General features: G+C 29.9%; 1 protein-coding gene across 1 annotated transcript in view; it reads left to right on the top strand.

Annotated features, from left to right (window-relative positions):
• The first annotated feature begins 7827 nt into the window (after positions 1 to 7827).
• LOC108768202 (ATP-binding cassette sub-family G member 1) overlaps positions 7828 to 19284 on the top strand; it is a 15992-nt gene continuing 4535 nt past the window's right edge. Inside the window, exons 1-9 of the mRNA XM_018518559.1 lie at positions 7828 to 8476; positions 12575 to 12692; positions 14230 to 14413; positions 15292 to 15437; positions 15525 to 15763; positions 15834 to 16096; positions 16481 to 16649; positions 17284 to 17540; positions 17733 to 17887. Of these exons, the coding sequence (XP_018374061.1) occupies positions 8332 to 8476; positions 12575 to 12692; positions 14230 to 14413; positions 15292 to 15437; positions 15525 to 15763; positions 15834 to 16096; positions 16481 to 16649; positions 17284 to 17540; positions 17733 to 17887 (1676 nt within the window). The 5' untranslated portion in view covers positions 7828 to 8331. The remainder of the gene's footprint in view (positions 8477 to 12574; positions 12693 to 14229; positions 14414 to 15291; positions 15438 to 15524; positions 15764 to 15833; positions 16097 to 16480; positions 16650 to 17283; positions 17541 to 17732; positions 17888 to 19284) is intronic.

Raw genomic sequence — 19284 nt, 5'->3', positions numbered from 1 at the left:
TTTATGGAGTTGGAAATGATTCTTCCATCCACTCAGCATGGTTTTAGAAAGGGCCATTCTTGTGACCATTGTTTGGCATTTGTTAATATGGAGGCTTATAAGTCCTTTTCCCAGGGTCATTTATTGGGGGCTTTATTCCTTGATATAAAGGGAGCTTATGATAATGTAAATTTAAAAATATTATATGATCAAATACTAAAATTGAGAATACCTTATGAATATAAGTTATACTTTAAAATTTTCTTGAGCCAAGAAAAGTAAATTTTTATAACTTTACTATTTTATGCAGTCAGAAAAATTTATTCAAAGGTCTCCCACAAGGTTCAGTACTTAGTCCTATATTATTTAATATTTATGTTAAAGATTTATTATTCTACATTCCGCATAATTGTTTATCAGTTCAATTTGCTGACGACTTTGTAATATTATCAAAGGACTTTAATATTAAATCAATATCGAATAATCTCAAAAAGGCTTTCAGTAATGTATTTGACTGGTTGAACGGAATTAATTTATCCTTGGAAATTAATAAAACACAATTTACAATTTTTCATAGATCTAGAAAACACATAATGCCGAATTTTATTACATTAAACGGGATGGAGGTTCCTTTTTCTCAGTCTATTAAATACCTGGGTTTGTTTATGGATTCGGGTTTGAGATAGAAGGAACATATTGCCTATTTAAAAAGAAGAACTAATCAATTTTTAAATATCCTTAAATGGATTTCTGGTTCATCATGGGGAATTAATCCTAATATGGCAATTAGATTTATAAATGCTACTATCTTGGCTCAATTGGAATGGGGCTCTTTTTGGTATATTAGTGCAGCCAACTCTTATATTGGTACTATTAATTCCTTACTTTGCTCTCCTTATAAATTAGCTTTGGGTATGCCAAGGTCATCGGCAAATTTGGTATGCTGGAAATTTTCCAAATTAAAACCTTTTAATGAAAGAATTGTGGGACTTACTGATAGTTTTTTATTGAAATGCAGTCAGTTGAAATTTACTAAACTTCTGAATAAGTTGGATGATATGATTTATACGATATCACAAAAAAAGGTGGCGAAAAGAAATGTCCCTTTCATAGTTACTAGATGCAAAGAGATCAGGGACTTTAGACCAGCATTATATAAATGGGATACTCATCCTACTTATTCTGATTCTGTTAACTTGAGTAAAATCAATCCACAGATAGACATGGGTTCAGGTTTGTTGGCTAAGTCATGTGGAAACCCAAATAATGCTTTCAATAATTTGATCAATTTCTATTCATTTTCTGATCAAGAAATTAAAATATTTACAGATGGTTCGAAATCAATAGACAAAGATAATAATAGTTGGTTGTTCGGTTTGGATTCCGGCATTAAATATAGAATTGAAGTATAAATTAAATGTTTTATCTTGTTCCTTTACTGCTGAGGTGTGGGATATTTTGATTGCGATTGATTGGATCATTGAACATAAAATCTTATATATAACGATTAAGGCGATGAGAGTCAGATATGCGGTACTTAATGCAAATTTATAACCTTTATTCTATATATAACAAAACCATTAAACGTGAATTTGACTTTCAACGTCTTCGTATGATGACGTGAACATTTTTCTCCGATAATGTATACTTGCGTTGTTTTCGATTTGATTGTGATGAGTTTATTGTAATTTAATATGTCTAATGTATCGATTTTCTCTGTTGTATGCAGTTGATTAAGAGATCTTTGATCATCGTGGGTTTGCTGGTGAGTGAGGTAGTTTAATTTGGTTTAATATTACATTGATGTTCATGTACAATTTGGTATTATTTAGATATCTATGTTATTTGCTGTCACAAAAACTACACATCTTATGATATTATTATGAGATGGGAGTTGTCACTCTCCAGCATAACTCACGGGAACTTTCGTTTATTCAACATCAATTGTGGATTACTGAGGATGGCTCGGAGGTAGCCGAAACGTTTAATGGTTTTATTATATATGGAATAAAGGTTATAAATATATTTGCATTAAGTACCGCATATCTGACTCTCATCGCCTTAATAGTTATATTAAATTTCTAGAGTTTGATTTTAATAAAATCTTATTTTCTAACATATGTACTGATTCCAAGAGTAGCCTGGATGCTTTATACCATAGAAAATATGATAAATTTAAATTGGATCCACTGATTAGAGATCTACAAAATAAATTATTAATATATAATTCGTGTTTTCCAAATGGTAGAATCCGTTTTACCTGGTGTCCTGCACATGTGGGCATTAGAGATAATGAGAGGGCGGATTTATTGGCTAAGTCAGCATCATTTTCAGGTAAATTTCTAAACAATAAAGTGGATTATAGTCAATGTATATCAAATATGCAAAATCAATATAATGATATTAAGGAACTTTTTATGGCTTCCCTAAATCAAAATGCAGGAATATTTTATAACAACTTAGCTTCTTGTATTAACAAATATCTAAAAAAAAGGCTTGGAAGAATCTATCAATAATAATAAAAATAAGCAAGCCCATCAAAGCCAACATCAGTTGTTCGGATGCACAATTTATTTTCGTGTTAATTTAACAAATCATATCAAAAATTAATTCATATACGTTTCGATCCCTATTTTTGGGTCCTTATCAATATAAACCTAAATCCGCTTACATACTATACGCAAGTTCCAAGCTGCGATACAGCTCATTCTTCTTTATCCAATTTCCAAGTTAGATAAAAAGAGAACGGAATCCAATACATTATGTCAAAAGGGTAGAACATATTGCTCATCGAAATGTCAGATATTATGTAGCCTTATATTCAAAACCAACATCAAGATCTTGTGGTGTCGATAGTCAGAGACGAAATGATGAAATTTTGTGAGCATTATGTAACAGGGTAAACCGCGATTCGGTAGAAGAGATGTTGCTATCATCTAGTACGGAGTCTCGATGTAGGGTAGAGCGGGGCTAGTGTATTGTGACACTCTCTCTCTCTCTCTTTTTCTTTAAATTATTATAAATCTTTACACAATTATAGGTGGACTAACGGTGAATGCTTTAAAACGTTGCATGTTCATCTGGCTTAATAATTGAGTACTTATAAATCCTTAATATATATCTCATAAATAAGAAAAAGATTATATTAATTACAAGGATGCAAGTGAGCATGTGGAGTATTCTCGAAAGATAAGTTGAACTGTGAAGATAACTGTTTAATGAGGTTACATATTATTAAAAACATGAAAGGATCATGTGTATGTTAATCAAATTTTTATTACTTTTATCTTAAATATAATAATTTGTAATATTCTTTTAAATGCTTTAATTAACAAATCAGAAAAACTAAAATCTTAATTCTTTATAATAATAATTAAACATAAAATATGTTTAATCGTTAACACAGGATAAAAAAACATTGATAAAGACGGATTTCATTTAAGCAACTGAGTTTATAAAGTTACTTATGAGATACTGGCCCAACAAGCTCCATATCGGTGTGGACTGAAATAAAAAAATCTTGAATTACATTAATGATTCTTGAAAAAAAAAAAATCTTAAATTACGCTAACAAAGCAGCTGTATATTAGCAAATGTTGCACTATTTGGCAACGTCGCATCTCAATTATATCACATTATATGCACTCTAAATTTTTGGCAGTGAAATTTCACTCCCAAACTATCACAAAGAGTGATAGTTGCGCCAGTCCGACAGAAGTAAAATTTTCACTCTTATAGAGAGTGAAAAATCACTCCAAATGGGAGTCTATTTTCAATCTATGTGGAGAGTGAATATATTTCACTCTCCGAAGGGAGAGATTGAAACTTTATTCTGATAAATATTAAGTTTAGCCTCCCTATCTAATCTAAAAGTTATTAGGCTCATTCGACGTGTTTTTGCACAAAATGAACGAATATGGTAGAAGAAAGCGTCGCTCTGTTTCGCGAAACGAGATATTAATCATTAAAGTTGATTTTTTAGGTTAGGTTAAGAAATTCATTCCTGGAAGAGTGAAGTGAAGTTCACTCTTTGTCGGATTGGCGCAACTATCACTTTTCTTTCTGGAGTGAAATTTCACTCCCAAAAATTTAGAGTGTGTATTATTATTATTTGGCAACGTTGCATTTGTATCATATTACGTTAATCATTGTCATTGCAAAACATATCAAATGTCCTTGAAAAAATTTTTTATATTACGGTGAAAAAATCATATTGAAACTTACAAATTTCCAGACGCTGCAATTATGGTGTCAGATTACATTAATATCATCACCGGACGTGTCTAAAAATCTTTTATTATAAAAATCTAACGCTTGCATTTTTTATGTCACTGACCGATAATGGTAATACAAATATCCGTGAGAATTTTTGCGGAAAGTCGGTCTGTGTAAAATGGCTAACCGTAATTGTTCGTCGCTCCCGCGTTTGATTCGCAACCAGAAACTTGGTTTCCGCAATGTGTTAACACGCACTAATACTTGGTGTTCAAAATATCAGATAAAGCAGCAGAGTTTTGTTTCAGTAAAAACGTTTAGTAAAATGGAAATGAGATCTGAAATTCATACGTGTACTCTACACACGTGTGTTATCGTTGATTTTTTATCTTGGCGGAGACGTATGTATATTACCGACCTGCATGTTTATTATCCGCCGAATTTTATTAGGTCTGAAGATTCTCTCTGTGATTTTTCTGATAATGATGAATAAAAAGGAGGATAGGGGCGGATAAGGTTTAAAAGCGGTTCGTGTGACGTTACTGCATTAGGCGTTCGGAAGACATGGATTCATATGTTCAACCGTAAGTATTTTATATATGGTTTTTAATAATTTTCTCTGCGGATCACTTATTCGTTTGTTTTTTTCATTACAGTACGTCTTCTCGTACAATTTTGACAAGACTATTAGTGTTGACACCAACAGCGTACAAATTTCTGGAGATCGGGATCGCTGTGAGATCAATGTCTTATGTAGAAATTGCGATTGGCGATACCCGAAGCAACCGCATCGTTCTGCCTCATACTATGTGGATGGCGTTCATCGAAAAACGGGCATCCATCAACGTCTTATAAGTTAGCGGAACAAAGTGAGCGGAATCGATTCAAACCAACATTTTTATTTGTTGCTAAAAAGTTGCCAAAGAAAAAAATTTGTTGCTCTGTCGGTTTATTTAATAAATGATGATTTGCCAAAGGAAGATTAAGTTAGCGGAACAATATACATATAACAAAGCCAAACCTACGCAAAATTAACGTAGGAATTTGTTGCTAATTTGTTGCTAATTTGTTGCTCACAAAATATCATTATTTTGAATATATTACATAGTAAAAAAGTGTAAATAACAACGAGAAGCCTCAACGTGCTGGCGGAACAAGAGTAAACTATCAGTAAAAGATTTGTTGCTCGCTTAAATTTGGTACTGGTATGTCGTCTGAATTTGTTGCTCTCGAAATATGCAATTTACGAATTTGTTGCTTGCAAAATAAGTATAAATAATTCAGACGACATCCCAGTACCAAATTTAAGCGAGCAACAAATCTTTTACTGGTACTTTACTCTTGTTTCGCTAGTACGCTGAGGTTTTTCGTGATTATTTGTACTTGTTTTGCAAGCAACAATTTCATAAATTGCATATTTCGAGAGCAACAAATTCAGACGACATCCCAGTACCAAATTTAAGCGAGCAACAAATTTTTTACTGGTACTTTACTCTTGTTCCGCCAGTACGCTGAGGTTTTTCGTGATTATTTAAACTTATTTAGCAAGCAACAAATTCGTAAGTTGCATATTTCGAGAGCAACAAATTGAGACGACATCCCAGTACCAAATTTAAGCGAGCAACAAATCTTTTACTGGTACTTTACCCTTGCTTCGCTAGTACGCTGAAGTTTTTCGTGATTATTTTAACTTAATCTTCTTTTAGCGAAACATCATTTTTTAAATAAACCGACAGAGCAACAAATTTTTTTCTTTGGCAACTTTTTAGCAACAAATGAGCAACAAAGAAAAATGGTAAAAATCGATTCCGCTCACTTTGTTCCGCTAACTTATAAGACGTCATCAATCAAACACTTTAGATAATGTCAACGTTATTGTAACTTTTAAGACTTATAATTTATAGAAAGTACTTAATAAAAAAATATTTTGTTATATCCAGTCAGCATACATTTAAGAAATATATTTTAAACATTAATTTAATATTTTTACATTAAATAAATATTAAAAAACATTTTAAATACAATATAATATATTATAGGACCGTATATGTGATAACACAAACTATAGAAATCAAAGCCTTAAACAGTCTAGCTGGATATTAAATGCTTGTATAATTCTTGTGTGAATTTATATACTACGTATGTAGTCCCCAGAAACGCGCACCGAAATGCTTTTTGGTCTTGAAAACGCTAACTCTACTAAACTACCGCAGTAATATCACGAGTTAAATTGACTAGCAATTTAACAAATTTTTTATGCTTATTCGCATCTTCGAAACGATCTTAATAACATATTAAAATCTGTAAATAATTAAGCATTTATTTTAAAAACATTGTCTGCTGATTAAGTAGTGTTTTGAAAAGCTCTCGAGATAAGCTATAAGAATATGCGATAAAAGTTTCTGTTTGAAAAAAATCGGTGTGACCTTGACCTAACTTTGACCTACTTTCGCCACCCAAAGTCAAATTTATAAGACTAGTAAATAAAGCTTTTTATTTATAGCTCTAGACACAAGGGGAGGGAATAGCGATAGTGATAGAAATTACTTGCGTTTAACCTACCAGAAACTGTATAATTCGGTGTATTCAAATTCTGATATGTTGCTATTTCTATCGCTATCGCTATTCCTTCGCATTGTCTCTGGGGCTTAAATCCTAAAAAAAAATTATTATTTGAACATATTTTTAATTAAATCTGTGAAGATAAAAGAGATGTACGAGTCTGGGACACTATATATAGAAATGCCAAGGAATAGGAGAGGAATTAATAAGCAAAGAAAAATAAATTAAACTAATTTACAAAATAGAGATACAATGTCATTGAATGCTTTCTTAATTATTTAATTAATTTTTTTCTTTTGTAAGATAATTTTTTTCTTGCATTTTTATGCCACATGACAAGTAAGCGGGCAATCAGTCAAATAAGAAAAACTGATCAGTAAGTGTGATTCTTTAATATAATTGGTTATTGTCTTCAGTTCTTTGTTGGATCTAAATATAGGAATTAATGTATTAAATTAAGAATTATTGCGTGATGACTACTCACAGGGCCTTTATTCTTGAAAATAAATAACGTATATAAAAAATTAGGGAAATAGATTTCAACCATTTCACTTACTCTCTCTCTCTCTCTCTCTCTCTCTCTCTCTCTCTCTCTCCGCCCTATTATATTGTATATATCCAACTACAAGTGATTGATCGATCAATATTGAATTAAGGTCGATCGACGTTGAATTAACATCGATTTGACGTCGAATGACATTGAATCAGCACTGATTTAATGTTGATTGATCAATCATTTCTAGCTGCGCCGAAAAACCAGCTTATTCCCGACGTGTCTACAGTCTCTAATGCTACTGTTCATTGTAGACGACGCTTAAAAGATATTTTAAAGACATTTTGAGCGTTTAAAAGGCGTCTTCTTATGTCTCGATTTTAGACTTTGTGTTATTTGAATAGAGTTGAATTGATTATATTCAGCATTCTCCTTTATCTCCAAAACGAGAGCTATGTTCCAAACTTGACTGCCTGTACTGAAAATCTATAGTGCACGTAAACTGTAGCATTTTCAGTGCTGGCAGTAAATTTGGAACACAGCCGAGGAGTAACACCTTTATTACATGCATTGTTCTTCCTCCCAATAATAGTAAAATCTTATCTCTACAAAAGTGCATCCTCTGATAACACGGATTCACACTAGCTTAGATAGACCCACATAGACGGACTTTGAACATTGATTTCACGATTGTCGGCAGACCGAGGACGCGAATACCAGTGACTATGAGTGAAGTTTTTATTTTATCGTAACGCGACGTGACGTGACGCGACACGACGCGACGACACGCGCCGACGCTGTGGCGTCCAACGTCTACGCGCGCGCGGATAAAGGCGCGCGTAGAATCGAACGTCACGAAGTTGTCTGCCAGCGGTTGGGTAAAAGGAGTGCGCGTGTAGTGGATAAAGGCGCGTTTGCAGAATCGGACGACGCCAAGTAAGTTGCGTGCCAGTCGATCGGGTAATAGGAAAGCGTGCAGAAGAAATGTGAAACGCGCTCGTGCGCGGCGAAAACTCGACGCGGAGATCGTCAGCGAGAGAGGTGTGACCCGTGCGACACTGATCCACATACACACACACAGAATGTCTGACCACGAAATGACGATAAGGTTTGCAGAAAGGACGCGCGATCCGCAACAGTGGGCGGACGACGCGCAAGTCGATAGATCGCTCTATCTACTCTTTGAGGATGTATCGTACAGCGTGCAGAAAAGGATCTTGTCAAATGGTAAAACGATATTCGTTATAAAATCATGTATTTCTATTAAGAATAATAATAATAAAAGTAATAATTAATAAATCAATATGATACATACGACATAATTCGATTAGAGATAAACACGTCATTAAGATAAGAAAAGAGACCAGAAAAGGGAGAGTATTATATAATTATATATAAATATATATATATTATAAATGTAACATTGTAATTATAAAAAATATTCTAAGTTAACTTAATAAGTTAACTTTATTACACATGTAGTTGAATCTAATTTTGTCAATACAACTTTTTTAAACAAAATATAATTGATAGAGTAATGATTGATTGATTACGAATATTTTATAGAGATAATGTAACTGAGTATAAATATAACTTTAGCATAATAAAAGTCGTAATTTACACTAAGAATTCCATTTAAATAAATCAATTAATCTCGTGTCTTTTTATTTAGATATGGACAAACAAGTCTTTGATGCCATAAAATAATTTAGTTATAAAGTAAACATTTGATTATTGTAATATTTTATCAGAAATAAGTAAACTGTTAAAAAGGCTGTGTTCCAAAATTCATTGCCAACTGAGAATCTATAGTTTATGTTGCGTGTATTATATATTTTCAGCACTGACAGTGAATTTTGAAACACAGCCAAAACGAACTTTTTGTGCTTCAACTAAATTATTTTATTGTATCAACCAAGGACTTGCCCATATCTAAATAAGAGATAGTTGATTCAATCAAATATGGGATTCTCGGTAGTATAATTATGTACAGAAACAATAACCCGGTAAAAAATTTGTCATGCGTGAATATCCATAAATATGTATAAACATACATAAACTCGCATAATTATTCATAAACATGTGTATAATTATATATGAAATATATTCATACACGTTCATACATCCTATTTTCTTTTATAAAATTACTTTTTAGTGTAATAGAAATAATAATAATAATATAAAAACATAAAAAAATAATTAAAGGAATAATTTTCGCATTGTTTCTTTTAGAAAAAAGCAGGTTTGGAAAAATGTAAAAAATTTGCTCATACATAATTATGCATAATTTTATATATAATTATACATAAATAATTTTTTTACATTTCTTCAAACTTGATTTTTTCTAAAACAAAAATAGTGCGAAAATTATCTTTTTAATTATTTTTAATGTTTTCACATTACTATTATTCTTCCCATTACGCTAAAAAGTAATTTTACAAAAGAAAAAAGGCTGTACGAACATGTATGGACGTATTTCATATATAATTATACATGTTTATCAGTATTTATGCGTGTTTATGTATGTTTATACATATTTATACATATTCATGCATGAAAAATTTTTTATCGGGAATAATTAAAGAATGATTATTGAAAATTTCTACCGTGATAAAAAAGTAATTTTTATTGAAAATTTATTGAAGTATACTAAAAATTTATTAACATATTCTAAAGAATATTGCTTTTTAGTGTGAGTGAAAATATAGAAAAAATAATATAATAATATTGTCCGTTCTACAAATATGAAATCTAAGATAAGAGCTCTCGCTTAGAAAATGAATATATTTATTCTTAGAACAAAGACATACGTTGTTGAGAGTACTTTGAAATAGATAAAATTTATTGCGAGTTGCTGTTTGACTAAGTTTTAAAGTGTTTGAGATTATGTTATATTTCATTGCTTTTATGATTGATATTCGATTCTTGTTGGTATATCATTAATCTATCCAGTAAACAAATTGGTAGCAAATTAACCAAAAAGTCAAGCAGGCGTAAAAATTCGATGAGAATTGGTGACAAATCCAGTACCATCTGTATCAGTAATAAGCTCGTGTTTTGTTAGCAAAACCTGGATATATAATTAGACAAAGTTAAAATTAAAAAATTGGGAGCAAAAATTTTGGTCAGTTTTTGTTTTTGCCATCAGTTTGCTATCAGATTTTTAACAAACTTTACAGTTTTGCCGACAATTATAATTGTTATATGTTACATCAGCCGATTTTATTTACCTGACACCTGTAATTTGCTGAGACTATTTAACATGATAGAATTTGTATCAAATTTTTGATGTCTTTTTGTTGATAAAATTTGTAGAGCATTTAACAAAATTTATTTTCAACAGACTTGACTGACTGATCTATCTCTATAGAAGAAGATTTAAAATTTCTTAAATAAATTTCTATACTTTATATATATTAATAATTATATTCTCTCTCTCTCTCTCTCTCTCTCTCTCTCTCTCTCTCTCTCTCTCTCTCTCTCTTTCTTTCTTTCTCTTGGCCAATGTGAGGGAAACATTTATCATTTTCAAACAAAGTTTTATCTTTTCTGACAGCTTCTCGCTTGATCAGTAACGATCAGATTTTGTCTTATCGTTCCCTGGCGAAAATAAAAGTTGGAATATAAGTAACAAACGTAAGAGGAGAGTAATAGAAGCGAAAATAAAGCTTTTAGTAAGTAAATATGGAGATAACGAAACGTAAATGAAGTGTAAATGCCTTTTTTTGCAAACTACAAGTTTTTTTTACGTTTCAGCTATTCTCCTCTTACATTTGTGACTTACACTTCAATTTTTATTTTTGCCAGCGTAGCACACGTCGGATTCTTTTATAATACAAGTACTGATTTCGTTTTAAATAATAATATATAGCTGACGATATGTTCCAATCTAAGAAATTTCTTTTATTACGAATTATGAACAGCAAAGTACACGTATACAGATATTATTAGTCTCCACTTGGCTTTAAATGCCATACATCTCGGAAAAATCCAAATATGCTCCTCTCCAATTTTGATGAGTTTTGGATATGATGTTGTACCGGTTATAAAATAAGAAACATACTCTCTCTCTCTCTCTCTCTCTTTTTATAATTACTCTTATATATAAAATATTTACATATGTGTATACATATGTATACACATATATAAAAATATTTTATATATACATATGTATATTATTATATATTGATATACATATGTATATTAAGAAGATGAAACACTTTTTTTGAAAAAAATTAACTCGTACATTTTTCTAAGCATATATTATCAAAACACATATGTAAAAATATTTTAAGTAAAACTTTTATAGTATCACAAAAGCACTTTGTAATATTATATTTAAATTTTTTAAAAATATTCGGAAAATACTTTTTAAAATATTTTTCAAAATATCCCAATACTCACTATTATTTTTAAGAATTTTGAAATGTTTTGATTATCATTGTTTAAAAAAATTTAGATATATTAAAAACTTGTCTATTATTACTCTGTCTTTATTTACATTTTTTATATATTTTTGATTTTTTTTTATGAAGTCCTAATATAAATTTAATTTTTATAAAACTTATAAAAAACTTGGTATTTTCTATAAAATTTTGCAAATATAATAGTTATTGTAATATATAATTTTAATATATAATATTGTACATCGTATAAAATTAATTATTCTTCTTTATTTAAGTAGAAGATAACTTATTATTAAATTTTTAAATAAAGATATTCTGTTTGAAACTCAATATATTTTATTTCGGTTATTTTATTTTTCAATAAAATTTTTAATTATTATTATTAATTAAAATAGAAATGTTCATTTTCTTTTGAGTATAAATTATATATATTAAATTATAAAATTACTAATAAATACAGTAAAGATACATAATGAATTATTTAAACTAAACATCGAAGAAAAAATAGAACCGATTACAAGTCAAATAGCACATATTGAGTTAAAAAAAACAGAAATGTTCAATAGATTTCTAACATATTACAATTATTAAAGAGGATCTGTTTTGTCGTTTTTTATGCATTTAAATTAAATTATAAAATATATTATTATACAACATGCCTTCGTTTAATATATAACTGTTATCTCATGTTAAGCATTATTATTCCATGTTGTGGAAGTGGCAACATTCTTATTACCCGTGGAACTTTCACTTTGATGAATTTGTATACACGATAACTTGTTGAGATTGTAATTAGTACTAATTGCATTCCGCTTGTGAATATCATGTCTCAGCATGTATAAATTATTATAACCACTAAAAAATTTTTTGTATAGTTATCTAACGCTTTTTTTTAAAGAATTGTTATTTTATTTTATAGAGAGGAAAACATTGTTAAACGATCTTAATGGCGACTTTCGACCGGGCGAACTTACAGCTATTATGGGTCTTTCAGGCGCTGGAAAATCTACATTAATGGATATCCTAGCAGGTTTTACGTTAGTATAAAATTAATGCTATACTCTGATCAATTTTATCTCACGATGATGAATGAAGAAAAGACACAATTACCAGCTTATTATAGATTTTATTTGACACTAAGCGTGACGAAGGATAATGAATGTTTTAATGTTCACTATTATTATTTAGTTATTATAAAAGTTACTACAAAAAATCTACATTAAGATGATAATTAACACATAATTATAATTATAAATATAAAAGTTGTAGTGTTTTTTTCTGGTCTCTTTTGTAATGTGAAGTGTTTTCATTCTAATTCAATAGAGCTTACATACACGCAATAAGAAGATTAAATATTAGATTTAAAATTAAACAGATAGAAATATTCAACAAATATTAAGTGATTGAAATTAATATAAGAGGTCTTGTTTTATGTTAATAAAAATTATGACATTAAAAATTTACGTTAAACTCAAATTATAATATATATTTTATTTATGATACGCTTAGACTTTTTCTCTCTTTATATTAAGAATTATATTAAGGACCTTTCCATTTTTTTAAATATATTGTAAGCTGAAGATTTTATTTAAAGTATTCTAAATATTTACTGGAATGTTAATCCGAACAAAAATATCTTAATTATCAATCTGATAATCGTTTAAAAAAACAGAATGATAAAAACTTTTAGATATTATACTGGTAATCTTGATCGGTTTCGATTAGCAAAATTTTCTCTTGTAAAATTTTTTTCGTAGATTTTTTTAAAATTGTAAATTATAGATTGTACTTAAAATTCTATACCGCACTAGAGCCGCATGTTAATTCAGTTGTTCCTTAGATAGAATTGTGCGCATATAACATTGAAGTCACGATAGATGTGCATGGACGCACTAAATTACGTAATCTTCAATATCAATATCCGTTCACTTTTTAGATGCACCTTAGATGTCATGATGCATTGCGATATCACAAGTATAAATGAGCTTTTAATCTTATCTTCTTCACACTCTTATTTTTTTACGCATCCTTATCTTCTTTTTTGAACGTTTTCCAATTATAAATGTGACTGACAATCGATTGGCAAATTATTCAAGGACACGTACTAAATATTGACAGTTAATTTTGTTTATCAATTATAATTACTATATTAAGAAGAATGGCAGGCTAATATTGTGTGCCTTCTAACAAGCGACACAGTACAACACAGTGATCATCTCATCTTTGTTCAACATTAGCAAACAACAAGGATGTGACACACCGTGTCATCTGTGTCGCTTGTTAGATGGCACACATTATTACAGTGACTGCAGCGTTCAGCAGAAAAAGTAGCTTTATAGCCATTGTAAAATTCTTTAATATGACTAATCTTGCTCTTAATTCCTCACTGAATCTAAATGTATAAACCAATTATATTAGAGAATTTTATACTAGTTGCAAGGCTGCTTTTTCTGTTAAACGCAGCCAATTCTTGCTCCCAAATAAACATATTTCAACACATAAATTACTCGTTGATTACATATATTAATAGAGAGAAGTTATGATATTACGAATTAGCGACATGTTGCATTTCAGAACAACCTCAGTCACTGGTAGAATCATGATAAATGGACAGAAACGAAATATGTCAGAGTTTCGTAAATTATCCGCCTATATAATGCAGGATGATAATCTGCAACCATTTTTAACAGTGCAGGAAGCTATGTTCATTGCTGCTGATCTCAAACTAAGTTTGGATCACCGTCAAAAATCGCAAAAGGTAGTATTATAAACGTTTTTTTTTATATAAATATAAAATTCTTCAAGGGTTAAATAAAATATTTACAATGGAAAATATGTAAACTAATTGCCGGAAAAAATAATTTATTGCATTGTAAAATATTTTGCGTTTTTATCTGTAAAGAGAATGTGTTAAGTCAACTATATTTTTTTCCATCATTATTTTACAGCGTTGTTTCTAATTTTCCTCTAATACCCTAATTTCTTCTCCTCTAGATAACTTTATTCAAGAGATATCTCCTGGATAAGATTATCCGCAACTTATCTGGAAATGAAGAAATTGGGCATAAGATGATAATTACAAATAGATTCTAAAATAATCTGCATTTTTATAAAACAATAATTAACATGTGATTTTAGTATGAATAAGCGATTTAAATTCCATCTCTAATTAAAATTTTTTTATTATCTATGTACTTACTTCTAAATTAAAATAATAAACGTGAACGTCAATTAAAATGTAATAACTATCTTCATAATAACTTAATAACAGATAACTAATCGGTCGGAAATGCTAATTGAAGTTTAATATCGAGAAGCTAATATGCGTATTATTTGAAAATTTATATTTAAAACTAAACATAACAAAAGTTTTGATCCAACCAGTTTATTAAAAATATTTGTAATATATTTGTATAAATAATGTTTAATAAAAATTTCTTAAGAGTTGCAAAAATTTACCATGAATTAAATTATAAGTGATACGCACATTAGCTTTTATTTTATAATAATAAAATAATTTAATTGATCTCGATAAGTAGAGGTTTTACTCATTGTCAGTATAATTACATAATTTAATGAGATATTATATCGAAGTTCTCTAATGCGTGAATTAATAAAAGTTAATTGATGTAATAGATCGACAAAATATTAGTAGCAATGGGTCTCGACGAGTCTCGTTACATGATTACTGGCGTACTTAGCGGAGGACAAAGAAAAAGACTCGGCATCGCACTTGAACTGATCAACAATCCACCAGTTATGTTTTTTGATGAACCTACGAGGTAGATATTACATGATTTTTTTAGCGAGACATATTTTCAATCACGTTCATATTTTTTATATATGTATAGCTGTTTCTATCTTTTTAGTGGTTTAGATAGCACTTCTTCAAAGCAATGCCTAGCACTTTTGAAGCAATTAGCGCAAGAAGGACGAACTATAATTTGTACGCTACATCAGCCGAGTGCAATCCTCTTCAACATGTTGGATCATCTTTATGTGATTGCTAATGGCAATTGCGTTTACACGGGCAGCACGCATAATTTGGTGCCATATCTAAATAGTATAGGATTTGTCTGTCCGACACATTATGATCCTGTTGATTTCTGTAAGCTGTATTTTTTTAAAGCTGATGAACTATTGGTAATATAAACTTAAAACTTTTCTTCCATGCATAGTGATGGAGATATGCAATGGCGATTATGGTCCCCACATATCCAAGCTAATGGAATTGATCGAGAATGGCAAAAGTAATGAATGGAGATCGAAGAAAACCGTTTATTTGAACAAAAGCCAAGAAACTATTACCTCGCAACAGGTCGCTGAAAGATCATATTCCTTCGAAATGAAATTCAGACATACTTCACATTATACTGACAATTTTTGGAGGCAACTCTGTATTCTTATCAAAAGAAACGCAATTAGATTATTTCGCGATAAGGTAATATATGTAGCGAATTTTATTCATAAGATACATTTTACTATATGCTAAAAAGAAAATTACTTTCTCTTTCACAAATATCGAAAAAGAATAAGAATTAATGTCATATAAATGTTCAGTTGAATGAGAAATAAGCTATATAAATTCAATTAGTTAATTTCTCTACAGCACAAAGTTGCACAAAAGTTGTAGCAACACTGCCGCAGCATTGCAGCAATATTACATGTTGCAGCAATATTGCGGAGATTTTGCAGCGATATTGCTGCAAATTCTGTGCTGTATGGATTTACATATATTACAATGTAATTTATCATATTACATCAAAAGTATTAATGTTAACATTAATACGGAATTTTAAATTCTTTTTATTTTTTATGTACGTAGGTATTAATGCTCACACGGATATCAGTGCATTTGACAATTGCTTTGATTGTTGGTACATTATACTTTAAAATTGGCCAAGATGCTGCTTATGTTTTAGACAATTATAGTCTATCATATTATAATATTATGTTTCTCACGTATAGTGCATTTAGTGCTACAATGGTCACGAGTAAGTTTATTGTAATTAGTTCAATTTTCAATCTAATTTTAATGTTATATTAATTTAATATAATATAGCAGAATAAAAATTTGCAATATAATTTATATTGCAAATTTGTAAATATAATACAATATAAATTAACGTAAATGGATAATATCTCGTTAAATATGATTTATGAAAAATTACATGAATAGAAAAAAATTCAATTTTATAAATAAACAAAAAGTAAACAGTAAAATTAGTATTAAAATTAATATTAAAATGAGTGTATTATGTCATTGTATTGTATTAGTAACTTTAACATTTGATTTTATTAACCCATAACCGGGAAGAAAGTATTAGCTATGTAATTAATTATTGGACCTCAGTAGTCCCTATTATTTTTCAGATAAAATTTGAAATAAAATGTGTATATTTCGATCAGAAAACAATAATAAAATACTTAGCAAAGTTTGTCGAAATGTTCAAACTTAACATTTGAGCAGAACATTTGAAAAAAGAACAAAAAAGTTATCACAAAATGCTCTTTCCTTTGAGACCGCTCTCCCTTGCCCGGTTAAGATTTAATAATTTTATGATCCAATACGCGCAGTGTTCTCTGAAATATAACGTCAAATCACATATATTTTTGTCTGTTTTGCAGTTCCTTTGGAATTACCGATATTAAAACGTGAGCACTTCAATCGTTGGTACAAATTACGATCGTATTATTTAGCGGGCAAAGTGGCCGATTTTCTGATCCAACTTATTTCTACGTTTATTTATACAGTCATAGTATATTACATGAGTGGCCAGCTTCCTGAAAGCAGAAGATTTGGGTTGTACGTGCTTATGTGCTTTGTTATCAGTCTGGTTGGTCAAACGGTTGGATTCATTGTAGGATGTTCGTTAAAGATCCAGGTTTGTAATCTATTTTATTCATTTAATTCCAATTATATCGTTTATCTTAACGATTATATGTATTTTTTGTATCTATTTTTATTTTAAAAGAAGTGAAGGATGGACACACTGGGGAAAAGACTTAATAAAATGCAATTCATCTATATATATATATATTGTATAATTTGTAAATTGGTAATTATTTTATTTCAGAATAGCGTAATTTTTGGACCATTTGCAATTATGCCGTTCGTTGTGCTCAGTGGTTTTTTTGTACATACTAAAGACGTGAATCCCTACTTTGTTTGGCTATTTGATATATCATTCTTCAAATATGCTTTTGAAGGAATATTAATGGTGATTTATGGGTAAGAACTTAATATTTTACTTTGATATATAATAAAATAATTGATATTTGATGTATTTTTTGTAAGGTAGTTAACCCTCAATACCCACATCTCAAAAAAGTCTATCTATCTATATCCGGGTATTTGTAACCCAGCGTTTTTTTTTTGCTTGTATCTCAGATTGTAGTGCATCGATTTTAACTAATTTTTTGTTAACCTATCGTTTGAAGACTAAAAAAAAAAGAATTTTTGAGTTAGAAAGTCTAAAATGTCGTAGCACAAAAGATAGTTTGCAATAAGTGAAAAGGGATCGGAAAAAACGTCTGAACTATGAAAATCGAAGGGGTTACGCTAACCCTTCGTGGATATTGAGGGTTAATAACTGTAGTGCATTTATTACAAAATTTTCAAGTATAAATATTTATCCGGAAAAAATATTTTGTATATAATTATACAAAATTATATAAAACTATATACACTACTCAACAAAATCTAGGGAACACTTTCAAACACGCTAAAAATTGAGCAATATTCAGAACACCATAATTCAATGAAAAATCATCGCAGACAAAAAATTAAAAAAGGATTTGAAAGGTTGAAATCTCTACTTTCGAAATCTATAATTGAAATTTCAATATGACTGATATTTTACGGAGTTATACGGAAGCAAATGGATATTCGTCAAATCTAAAAATTTTTTACAAAATTTATAACAGTCTATGGTGCGAGGTAAAAATTACACGAAAATGCGGTTTATAGCAGTCGAAAGAGTGAATCTTTACCTTTAATATCTTTTTTTATTAAACATTGTACGATTTTTTTTCACCGAATTATTGAACGATGAAGCAAAAGTGATCACTTCCACTTTAACGTTTTTTAGATTTGACAAATATCCATTTGTGTCCGTATAGCTCCGTTAAAGATCAGTTAGATTGAAATATCAATTACTGATTTTGAAAGTAGAGATTTCAACCTTTAAAATGTTTTTTTAAAAATCTCATTATGACTTTTTGACGAAGTTACTCTAACCTGAAGTTAAAAGATTATTAGGTGATGTCTTTTTTGATCAGAATTTTCGAAGTGCTCTTGTCATTTTCTGAAAAATAGTGGTTACCGCCGACATTAGCGTAACCCAATATGCACCACGAGAGTTTTGGGTTAGCGCGAAAGAAGAAGACTTGAAGTTGGCGCTAACGCAAAACTCTCGCTTATAGACACACATTCTCGAACTCGCTTAGCGCGAACTTCAAGTCTTCTCTTTTCTCGATTGAGGCTATTGAGAAGTTCGCGCTTTGTAACAAAGATAGTCGCATATTGTAAATTTTTTAAATGCCGTGCAGACACTTGCCAGCATTCGAAGTTGCCCGCATAATCGCACTTCTGGAAGAAGGGTACAGTATGCGTTATGTAGCGCAACG

This window comes from Trachymyrmex cornetzi, unplaced genomic scaffold, assembly GCF_001594075.2.
Source record: "Trachymyrmex cornetzi isolate Tcor2-1 unplaced genomic scaffold, Tcor1.1 scaffold761, whole genome shotgun sequence".
NCBI classification, from domain to species: domain Eukaryota; kingdom Metazoa; phylum Arthropoda; class Insecta; order Hymenoptera; family Formicidae; genus Trachymyrmex; species Trachymyrmex cornetzi.
The sequence above is the reverse complement of the archived record's forward strand: the minus strand, read 5'-3'. Positions and strand labels throughout refer to the sequence as shown.